Here is a 12,576-nt window from a genome sequence, read left to right on the forward strand (position 1 = left end):
GGCGGCAGGTGTGTGATGGTCGCCTTCCTGAGAACCCGTGTGACTACTCGGGAATCCGGTCTTGCATCTGCGACTGGGCAGGCCTATTTAGGATGACCGCTGCCCACCCTGAATGGGGAAGGCCCTAGAAAATGTGGGCTAAACATCGGAAGTCACACTTGAACCGGGCTGGGAATCCGCACCCAGTAGGTCACTCCTTATACTGCGGACGTAAACAAAATAAGAATGAAATGATTATGACAATAGGGACATGGAATGTCAGGACCCTCCTGGACGTGAACAATTACAGACCAGAGAGAAGAACCGCTCTTATCACCCAAGAACTAGCCCGGCTAGATATAGACATAGCTGCCTTGAGTGAGACAAGACTCTCAGGTGAGGGACACATTAGTGAGGTACGTTCAGGGTACACCATCTTCTGGAAGGGAAAGGATGCAGGAGAACCACGCATCCATGGTGCAGGATTTGCCGTAAAAACGAAAATAGTGAAAGATCTTCGACTTACACCTGTCTCAATTAATGAAAGACTGATGACTCTTAGAGTACCCATTGGTTCAGACAGATTCATCACCTTCGTCTCTGCATATGCTCCTACTTTAGACAATGATGAAGACACAAAGAATCAGTTCTACAACCAACTGAACAGTACTCTCTCTAAAATACCCATTCAAGATAAATTAATTTTACTTGGTGATTTCAATGCCAGAGTGGGAAGGGACAACCGTTTTTGGAGAGATGTCATGGGTAAACAAGGGGTGGGAAACTGCAATGCAAATGGGTTGCTACTTCTTGGTCTATGTGCTGAGCACGAGCTTTTCATCTCCAATACCCAATTCCGTTTGCGTAACCGCTATAAGACCACATGGATGCACCCACGCTCCAAACATTGGCATCTTATAGACTACGTTATTACGCGACAGCGTGACAAGAAAGACATTCTCATCACAAAAGCAGCACTAAACATCGATGAGTGCTGGACGGACCATAGACTTTTAGTCAGCCGTTTGAGAGTACCAAAGTATCGCAAGCCACGATCCCACTTTTCAAACCCACCACGCAGAAAATTCAACATAAGCAACCTGAACAACAAAAACGTTCGCTCACACTTCCAAGACATACTGTCTGAACAACTTAACAAAGCTCCAGCAACCACAGATGACGTCGAACAAGAATGGACTACATTAAAGAACATCATCAAAGAAACTGCTGAGAATGTTGTTGGTTGTAGTGCACGGAAAAGAAGTGACTGGTTTGATGACAACCACGGAGAAATCCAAGCCATCATCAATGCAAAGCGGGATGCTTACCTATCCCTTGCTCAAGATCCATCCTGCGCAGAAAAGAAAGCACACTTTCAAGAACTCAAGCAGAAATGTCAAAGTGAAATACGAGTAATCAAGAACAAATGGTGGCAACAGAAAGCCACAGAACTCCAAAATCTTTCTGATGCAAGGAACCTGCGTGGCTTTTACGCTGGTATTAAAGAGCTGTATGGACCTATCCGCTCCTCATCAGGAGCACTGAAAGCTGCTGACAACTCCACCATTCTTACTGAAAGTCAGGACATCTTAAATCGTTGGAAAGAGCACTTCAGCTCACTGTTAAACAGCCCTTCTACTGCCGCTGGAGATTTTCTCAAAAATGTCCCACAGCACCCTCCAAAACCCTGGCTGGCTGATTCTCCAACTTTTCAAGAATTTTGCAAGGCACTCAAGAGTGTGAAACCTGGGAAGGCTCCTGGACCTGACAGCATCCCAATGGAGCTTATTGAGGGTGGCGGCTTGCCTCTAAAAACTAGGCTCTTCTCACTTATTATATTAATGTGGGAAACCCGCAAGGTACCAGCTGACTTGAAGAACTCCACAATTGTCACCATCTTCAAGAAGGGCGACAGAAGCGTCTGTGGTAACTACCGGGGAATATCTCTACTCTCTGTCACTGGAAAAATTTTTGCAAGAATCCTTTTAAATCGCCTCCAGACACTTTCAGAGACTATACTACCTGAGTCTCAATACGGGTTTCGACCTTCAAGAGGGATCTTCTGTGCACGACAACTACAGGAGAAGTTCAGAGAACAGCAAAAGCCTTTACTACTTGTTTTCTACGATCTAGAAAAGGCCTGTGATACAGTTCCAAGAGAAGCCATGTGGATGGTCTTAAAACGCTTCGGCTGCCCTGAACATTTTGTTGACCTGATTGAAGCTCTCCACGTTGATATGACTGTGCAGGTCCTCTGTCAGAATGAAATGACTGGTGAATTCCCAATAACAAGTGGGCTTAAACAAGGATGTGTTCTTGCACCTACATTATTTGCGTTGTATCTGGCAGCTATGCTTTACGAGACAACCGTAAACAATGCAGGAATAGAACTAAAGTACAGGTTTGATGGAGGATTATTCAACCAGTCCAGACTCCATTCAAAAAGGTTCACCAGTACCACTCGTGTGACAGAGCTGCAGTATGCTGATGACAATGCCTCTCCAGCTCATTCACCTGCAGAGTTGCAGCTGTCAGTTGATTCCTTCAGCAGGGCGTACGAACGATTTGGTCTCTCCATCAATATTCCAAAGACAAAGGTGATGGCGCAGCCAACTCCTGGCTCCTCCGTTCCTGACTTCAGCATATCCATCTATGATACGCTCTTGGAACAAGTGGACCATTTCCTCTATCTGGGAAGCATACTGTCATCCAACTGCTCATCTGGAAAAGATGTGGAGAACAGATTACGTGCTGCACATGTAGCATTTGGTCGTCTTACAAAGCGTGTCTTCCTGAATAAAGACCTAACACTGTACACCAAACTGATGGTGTACAAAGCTGTAGTCATTTCCACCCTGCTATATGGTTGCGAAACCTGGACGTTATATCGCTGCGATCTGAAGAAACTAGAACGCTTCAACCAACAGAAGCTAAGATATATCATGAACCTGAAATGGGATGACTTCATATCCAACACGGCTGTTCTAGAGAAAGCAAAAATGCATAGCATGGAAGCTCTTATCATTGGGCATCAACTCAGATGGGTCGGACATGTCCAGCGGATGAAAAATGACAGACTTCCACGCCAAATGCTGTACAGCGAAGTGAGCACAGGTAAAAGGCCACGAGGTGCCCCTCTCAAACGTTATAAGGATCAGTACAAGAAAAATCTGAAAAACTTGAACATCGATCCGAGTAACTGGTCCACAATAGCAGAAGACCGAAGTCGCTGGCGCTCAGTTACCTCAAATGCTCTTCAAAACTTTGAGCTGGAACGTCGAAGAATGGAGAATGACAAACGCCATGGACGTAAACTCCTCCAGGCTCAGCCACGTCCTCCACCTTCCATCAGCTGTAATGTCTGTGGCCGCCTGTTCCACGCTAGGATTGGATTGCTAAGCCATCAACGACACTTCCACGCCTGAACCGTGACAAAGAAAATCTCAGGAGAGAAATGAAAACTCGGATACGAGTATCAGCCGACGAGACGAGACGAGACTGTATTCAAACATTATGAATCACCTCGAAGGGAACGATCTATTGATACGTAATCAGCATGGTTTCAGAAAACATCGTTCTTGTGCAACGCAGCTAGCTCTTTATTCGCACGAAGTAATGGCCGCTATCGACAGGGGATCTCAAGTTGATTCCGTATTTCTAGATTTCCAGAAAGCTTTTGACACCGTTCCTCGCAAGCGACTTCTAATCAAGCTGCGGGCCTATGGGGTATCGTCTCAGTTGTGCGACTGGATTCGTGATTTCCTGTCAGGAAGGTCGCAGTTCGTAGTAATAGACGGCAAATCATCCAGTAAAACTGAAGGTGTTCCCCAGGGAAGCGTCCTTGGACCTCTGCTCTTCCTGATCTATATAAATGACTTGGGTGACAATCTGAGCAGTTCTCTTACGTCGCTCGCAGATGATGCTGTAATTTACCGTCTAGTAAGGTCATCCGAAGACCAGTATCAGTTCCAAAGCGATTTAGAAAAGATTGCTGCATGGTGTGGCGGGTGGCAGTTGACGCTAAATAACGAAAAGTGTGAGGTGATCCACATGAGTTCCAAAAGAAAGCCGTTGGAATTCGATTACTCGATAAATAGTACAATTCTCAATGCTGTCAATTCAACTAAGTACCTGGGTGTAAAAATTACGAACAACTTCAGTTGGAAAGACCGCATAGATAATATTGTGGGGAAGGTGAGCCAAAGGTTGCGTTTCATTGGCAGCACACTTAGAAGATGCAACAAGTCCACTAAAGAGACAGCTTACACTACACTCATTCGTCCTCTGTTAGAATATTGCTGCGCGGTGTGGGATCCTTACCAGGTGGGATTGACGTAGGACATCGAAAGGGTGCAAAAAAGGCAGCTCGTTTTGTATTATCACGTAATAGGGGAGAAAGTGTGACAGATGATACGCGAGTTGGGATGGAAGTCATTAAAGCAAGGCGTTTTTCGTCTCGGCGAGATCTATTTACGAAATTTCAGTCACCAACTTTCTCTTCCGAATGCGAAAATATTTTGTTGAGCCCACACTACACAGATAGGAATGATCATCAAAATAAAATAAGAGAAATCAGAGCTCGAACAGAAAGGTTTAGGTGTTCGTTTTTCCGCGCGCTGTTCGGGAGTGGAATGGTAGGGAGATAGTATGATTGTGGTTCGATGAAGCCTCTGCCAAGCACTTAAATATGAATTACGGAGTAATCATGTAGATGTAGATATAGATGTACTAAGGGGACTGCCTACACTACGCTTGTCCGTCCTCTTTTAGAATACTGCTCCACGGTGTGGGATCCTCGCCAGATAGGACTGACGGAGTACATCGAAAAAGTTCAAAGAAGGGGAGCACATTTTGTATTATCGTGAAATATGGGAGAGAGTGTCACAGAAATGATACAGGATTTGGGCTGGACATCATTAAAAGAAAGGTGTTTTTCGGTGCGATGGAACCTTCTCATGAAATTCCTATCACCAGCTTTCTCCTTCGAATGCGAAAATATTTTGTTGACATCGTCCTACATAGGGAGAAACGATCACCACGATAAAATAAGGGAAACCAGAGCTCGTACAGAAAGATATAGGTGTTCGTTCTTTCCGCGCGCTATACGAGAATTGTGAAGGTGGTTAGATGAACCCTCTGCCAGGGACCTAAATGTGATTTGCAGAGTATCCATGTAGATGTAGATAAACAGTATGTTTCTTGTTAGTGACACATCGTAGGCCACTTACTTTCGTCATAAAGTTTTGCACCAGCGAGTGTGTCATCAAAGAGGCATGAGAGGATAAATAGTTTACATTTGGTCTTTACAGAAATTAAGATTCATTAGTTTTGTGAGAGAAATCGGTGACAGACTCATATTTATAATTTTAAACAGAATGCATTTGTCTACGTTAAAACTCAACAGCGACTTTGCCACAGTCGAACCTGAATTCATTCACCACTAGCACGCAGTGCTTGAAGTACCGTTGTAACATTTCCTTTTCAGTACCGATTATCCTTATACATTATCCATGGTCATGAAATTAACCCTAGGCCGCTATTTTGTTTCAGTTAAGACTGCCGCAAATCTATAGGCAGCGTTATAAGTCTATTTGTGTGCTTGAATAAGAAAGGAAGAGAATCTACAGAGAACCCTCTACTGTACACTACGCAGTGACTTGTGGAGTACATAATAAGGGGAACATGTGTCCTAGAATATAATGCGAGATCTCAGTGTTGTGTGACTACATCTGCATCTACATCTACATCGATACTCTGCAAGTAGCATTTAAATGCCTGGACAATGAGTCCTCATTTCAGTTGGTAATAGATGATGCTAGGGCTCGGGTGTGGCGCAGACCCTACGGAACCATCGACCCAAGTCATGAACAAGGCACTTACAAGTTGGTGGTGGCTGCATAATAGTGTGGGCTGTGTATACGTGGAGCGAACTGGGTGCTCTTGTCGAACTGAACTGATCATTGGCTGGAAATGGCTATGTTTTGCTGCTTGGAGACCATTTGCAGCCATTCATTGATTTCATGTTCCCAAAAAACACCGGAATTTTTACAGGTGACTATGGGCCATGTCACCAGGCCACGATTGTTTGAGATTGGTTTGAACAACAATTTCAGTAAATGATATTGCCATCAAGATCACCCGACATGAATCCCATCGAACATTTATGGGACATAACTGAGAGGTCAGTTCGTACATAAAACCTTGCACTGTTCACATTTTCGCAGCTACAGACGGTTATTGTGGCAATATGGTTCAATAGTTCTGCAGCGGACTTGCAACGAGTTGTTAAGTCCACGCCACGTTGAGTTGCTACAGTGCGCCGGGGAAAAGGAGATTCGACATGATATTGGAAGATATTCCAAGACTGTCATCTCGTTTCATAGCCACTCTAAACTAAAAAAAAAACTTAACTCCTCCCGAACAGGCCATGAAGGCCCAAAGGCACCGACCGGCCGCCGTGTCATCCTCAGCCCACAGGCGTCTTTGGATGCAGATATGGAGGGGCATGTGGTCAGCACACCGCTCTCCCGGCCCTATGTCAGTTTCCGAGACCGGAGCCGCTACTTCTCAATCAAGTAGCTGCTCAGTTTGCCTCACAAGGGCTGAGTGCACCCCGCTTGCCAACAGCGCTCGGCAGACCGGATGGTCACCCATCCAAGTGCTAGCCCAGCCCGTTAGCGCTTAACTTCGGTGATCTGACGGCAACCGGTGTTACCACTGGTGTAAGGCCGTTGGTTCATAACCACTCTATGAAATTTAAACTTTTTGACTGAGGTAGAGAAACTCAAACATTAGCACATTTTCAGCCACATCTCATCACATACGCATCTTTCAGAGAATTATCGAGATTGGGCTTTGGAACGGCGGAAAAGTGTCGCCAGGTTCGGATGAATCACTTTTCTTATTAAAACACGACAATGGTCTTGTGTGGATAAGCCGTCATCAAGACGAACTGCGCCTCAAAACACGTTCCACCCCAGGTAAGCGGGTCAGTAGGTGGAGTGTTACGCTACGTGGGGCATTGGCATGGGTTCCCATGGGGCCTGTCGAAGCAGAGGCCACCATGACAGCTGCGCACATTACTGTGGACCACCTGCTTCCCTTCCAGCTTGATGATTTCGCCTACAGGACTGTCATATTCCAGCCAGATAAGTGTCCGTGTCACAAGGCCAAAATCGTGCTACAGTAAATTTAGGAACGTCATAGTGAACTAATGTTGATATCTTGGCCACTGAATTCGTCTGATACGAACCTGGTGGAGAACATCTGGGGCGCTACCGGACGCAAGTCCCAGGCCCATAAAACACTGGCCCATAATTCACGGGAATTGCGTGACCTGCGAGTAGCCGTCTGGTGCCACGTACCTCAGGAAACCTACCAACGTCCTTTCGAATCCGTTCAGCGTACAATCAATTGTTCCAAATGTGGACCGACGCGCTATTAAATACGAGGTCTCTTCCAACAATTCCGCAACATTCGTAATTTCGCGCTAACGCTGTATTGGAGCGAAATGCGGTTGGCATCTCTGCACACGCCTGTGTTTAATGTGAAACTGCCGGAAGTTTCATCGTTGTATGTCTGTTATTGTTTAGTGCTGTACTCAGTAGAATGTTGTGTCGCACAGTTTGCAAATATCGAGGTGGCAGAGCTAGAGGACCACCACGTCTGCATTAAATTTTGCGTGAAACTGGAGAAAACCTTTACAGAGACACACCAAACGATGCAGGAAGCCTACAGCGATGAGTGCTTAAGCCGTACTCGGTGTTACGAATGGTTCACACGGTTCTAAAATGGCCGGACGGAAGTTAAAGGTGACCCTCGTTCAGGACGCCCTTCGACGTCTGCTGATGACGTTCGTCAGGAACGTCAACGAAATTGTGCGTGCCAATCGAAGACCGACTGTCATACAGATTGCAGAAGAACGAAAGATTTCAGTTGGATCATGCCATGAAACATTGACACAGCATCTTAGAATGCATTGTCTTGCCGCCAAGTTCGTCCCACGGCTCAGACCAGAAAGATCTTCGCCTCGAAATCTTTGAAGAGCTATTGGATCGCCAAATGAGAACGAGGTGTTTTTTAAGAGAATCATAACTAGTGATGAGACGTGGGTCTACGGGTATGACGCTGAGGCCAAGGTTCGCTTTTCACAACGGGTCGGAAAAAGTTCTTCAAAACCAAAAATAAGCTCGTCAGGTCAGGTCTGATGTCAAAGCCATGCTGATTCTTTGACCTTGAAGGATTAGTTCACCGTGAATTCGTTCCACTGGTAAAAACTGGTAATCGATGGTACCATCGGGACGTGTTACGATGCCTGCGAGAAAATATGGGAAGGGAACGGCCTGAAATGTGGCGAGACAACTCATGGCTCTTCCATCACGATAACGCACCCGCACATTTATCCCTGTTGGTGCGTGACTGTTGCTCAAAAAACGAAATCACTGTGCTGCCCTATCCTCTGTACTCTTCAGACCTGGGCCCTGCGGACTTTTCTTTGTTTCCGAAGTTTAAAACCCCATTGAGAGGACGAAGATTTGCAACGATAGGCGAGATAAAAAAAAATTCACAGGCAGCACTTCGCGCGACTCAGCAAGAGGCGTAAGAAGACTGCTTCAGGAAGTGGAAACGGCCTTGAGAGCCGAGTATCAATTGTGGAGGAGAGTATTTCGAAAGAGACTGAGCAGTGCTGACCCCGGCATATGTGTTCCTTTAAAACTTGGCTGTTACTCTGCGTTTGGTTTCCCGCGGTCATTGCGGTTATGCCGTGGTTATTCCTCTTGCTACGTGTGGCAGCAGCGGTGTGTATCGATATTTGCACCATATACCATCTTTGGTCTGGTGCTTATAGTTCCAGCTTGGCGGTGTGCAGCCAGTCGGTCGGCTGGAGCGGATCAGCAAGCAAGTCTCCGCGCGGCGCAGTTGGCCGGCCCGATGGCGGTCTCTACGCAGTGTCGGAGCGTCTGGGGGCTGTTCTGAATGCTACGTTCGTGGCTCACTGGCCCAAGACATGAAAGTTGAGTGGTGATCTTATTACAGAAGCCACATCTGTTCACGTTTTCCCCTTGGTTGGTGGTTCGCTGTTGGCGGTATTCCTGGGAGCAACAGCGGGTGTTCGAGTTGGTGAAGATTTAGCCGCCGTTTGGCGGAATTATTTGTCGGTTTGAAATTCAAGTGCACCAGTGGCATTTCTGCCTTGTGGCCGCTGGTGTTCCGGTTACCTGGCCTGGTCGCTGATGTAAATTCCTGTTGTCGCAAACCAACATGGTATTTAATTTTTGACGGCTTAATGCATTTTTGGTTGTGGGCGGCTACGTCTGTAATGTTTTGGCTTTGGGGTTCTCGTATATCTGGTCGGTGGTTAGCAAGTCGTCTTGTCGGTGGGTCCCTGCCTGTCTCTTGGTTGTGTTGCCGGCGGATCGAGTATAGTTGGGTCGACTTCTTGTCTCACCTAAGCGAACGTTAAGATTTCATGGGCAGACCGAGCCCCCTGGATACTTCTGAGCGCCATTGCGTATACTGCCTTTACTGTTGGCGTTTAATTGTGTATGGCTCATAGGCGATGGTTGGAATTTGTAAGCTTGTAATTGTGTTTTTAAAATCAAATGCCTTCAGCCGTTTTAAAAGTAAGTTTCTCTAAATTGGGCAAGTCTTACATTGTCTGAAGATACAGCTTGGGCCTTCTGCCTGTTGAAAATTTATTGTATTGTTTTAAAGCATCGGCTTTCAGCTGCTTTATGTTTCAAGGATTCTACTTATCAAATATTACCTTTTGGAAGATAAAGCTGTGGACTTCCTGCCTGTTGAAAATTTATTGTAGTCTATTGGTTTTAAAAGCATCGGCCTTCAGCCGCTTTAAGGATCCTACTTATCAAATATTACCTTTTGGAAGATAAAGCTGTGGGCTTTCTGCCTGTTGAACATTTATTGTAGTTGTACTGTTTTTAAAGCATCGGCCCTCAGCCGCTTTAAGTTTTAAGGTTCTTACTTATCAAGTATTACAAGATGGTTCAAATGGCTCTGAACACTATGGGACTTAACATCTGAGGTCATCAGTCCCCTAGAACTACTTAAACCTAACTAACCTAAGGACATCACACACATCCATGCCCAAGGCGGGATTCGAACCTGCGACCGTAGCTGTCGCGCGGTTCCGTACTGAAGCGCCTACAACCGCTCGGCCACCATAGCCGGCAAGTATTACATCCTTTTAAGATAAAGCTGTTGGCCTTCTGCCTGTTGAAAATTTATCGAAGTTGTGTTGTTCGTTAAATGATGGGCCTTCAGCAGCTTTAAAATTTTGGATTCTTACTTATCAAGTCTTACATCACTTGGGCTTAAATACTATTGGAGGTTAAAAGCTTTGGGGCTTCTGCCTTGGAAAATTGGTTGCAGTTTTTCTTTTCTTTTTTTTTTTTTAACAAAGGCCTTCAGCCGTTTTGGAGTAACGCTTCTTATTGGTCATAAATCTTGGGCCTTCTGCCTATTGAAAGGTTATTGTAGTTGTGTTGTTTTAAATTTATCAACCTTCAGCCTCTTTAAAAAAAATCTATCTGACTAGTCAGACTGACCTTAAATACTATTTAAGATTAAAGCCTAGAGTCTGCTGTCTCAAAAAAATAATATTTATAGCAGTTGTATTTAATTCATGGGCCTTCAGCCGTTTTAGAATTAAAGACGTTTTCTGTAGATAGTCAAGCTTAGAAGTCACCCTGTAATGTTTGGACAACTAAATAAAGTGTTACGTTTGGAGTGTAACTGACAGCCGCTCATTCCACAATTCCTACTACTTGTCCTGTCCTGTGGGCTTAGCAGGGCGCCTCAGAGACCATGCGCAATAAGTAAAAGCTAAACGTATAAAAATTTTGTAGATGAAGTTACAGAGTTTTTTGAACAGGTCTCGTATGTGGTCACTATGTTTCAGCGCATGAGTGTAGTGGTCCGCGACGCAGCGTAATGTCCAGGCTGCTGGCTCGTGGGAAGCAGGCGGAGAACGCATTCCTCACTCCGGCTGCTTTCACTGCCTGCCTCGCCCGTCTGTCCCGGCCTCCCGGGCCTCCATTAGCTGGAGGTAGAGGCAGGGAGAAGGGCCCTCCCTCTCCATTCACGTTCTCACGCGCGTCCGCTGCAGCGGGCCACTCTGTTTCCGAGACCGCCGACAACAAACGCCGGAGATCGTCCATTTCACTCTGCCAGTAATTAAGTCTCCCCGGTACTTTGGCTGCTACCGGAAAGTGAGAGGATCTTCTCAGCTGACCGTCGCTGTACTTTCTGCGCTTCATCGAGCAGATACGATTTTTGCCCATTAACCACGATGCAGCATACGAATTTTTTTAACATAAAATTCAATCGCCACATGCACAATCGTAATATTTATGTCACTTAACCGATTTCTCTACAGTGAGCAAGCAGTAAGGGAAATGAAAGAAAAATTTGGAGTACGAAATGAAGTAATAAGGAATCAATACTTTGAGGTTTACAGGTAACATTGTAATTCTGTCTGAGACAGCAAAAGGCGTGGAAGAGCAGCTGAACGGAATGGACAGTGTCTTGAAAGGAGGATATAAGACGAGAGCGTCAACAAAAGCAAAACAAGGATAATGGAATGTAGTCGAATTAAATCAGGCAATGCTGAGGGAATTCGATTAGGAAACGAGAGATTTAAAGTAGTAAATGAGTTTAGCTACTGGGGCAGCAAAGTGACTGATGATGGCCGAAGGACAGAGGATATAAAATGTACACTGGCAATCGCAAGAAAAGCACTTCTGAAGGAAAGGAATTTAACATAGAATATAGATTTAAGTATTAGGAAGTCTTTTCCGAAAGCGTTTGTGTGGAGTGTAGCCATGTATGGAAGCGAAACTTGGGGAGCAAACAGTTTAGACAAGATGAGAATAAAAGCTTTTGAAATGTGGTGCTTCAGAAGAATACTGAAGATTAGATGAGTAGATCAAGAAACTAACGACGAGGTGCAGAATAGAATTGAGGAGACAAGAAATTTGTGCCACAACTTTACTAAAAAGGGGTTCGATTGACAGGATACATTCTAAGACATCAAAGGATCATCAACTTAGTATTTGAGGGACGTTTTGGGGGTGGGGGAATCGTAGATGGAGACAAAGAGATGAATACAGGAAGTAGATTCAGAAGGATGTAGGTTGCAGTAGTTATTCGGACATTATGAGGCTCGCACAGGATAGAGTAGCACGGAGAGCTGCATTAAACCAGTCTTCCAACTGAAGACAACAACAACCGGTTGCGGAAATCTACTAAATTTGGGAAAATGTATACAATTAGAACAGGGTCAGAAATGTATGTGAAGTATAAGAAGCGTATTACAAAACCGTACTTGATGTTGCCTTAGCACCCTCTTACACTTTGAATATATGAATCGCTGTGTTCCAATTATTTATATTACCCTAAATTCTGTTGATTTACGAAGATGACAGATTATTATGTCGAAACCAGAAAGTGGACTACATATTCAAAGTGTGTAGTTCATGACTGAATTTTGCCGAAATATCAGGTACAAATAAAATCTACGAAATACCTGAATGAAAACGAACTATTGACGCATAACCAGCACGGATTCAAAAGACA

General features: G+C 45.0%; 1 protein-coding gene across 1 annotated transcript; it reads left to right on the forward strand.

The window, feature by feature from the left end:
• The first annotated feature begins 236 nt into the window (after positions 1-236).
• Positions 237-11,175, forward strand: LOC124551229. The gene is made up of 2 exons (XM_047126222.1): positions 237-1,557; positions 10,901-11,175. Exons 1-2 carry the CDS (start codon positions 237-239, stop codon positions 11,173-11,175), a joined length of 1,596 nt encoding a protein of 531 aa, XP_046982178.1.
• Positions 11,176-12,576: the final 1,401 nt, after the last annotated feature.

The sequence above is a fragment of the Schistocerca americana genome, chromosome 9 (assembly GCF_021461395.2).
Source record: "Schistocerca americana isolate TAMUIC-IGC-003095 chromosome 9, iqSchAmer2.1, whole genome shotgun sequence".
NCBI lineage: Eukaryota > Metazoa > Arthropoda > Insecta > Orthoptera > Acrididae > Schistocerca > Schistocerca americana.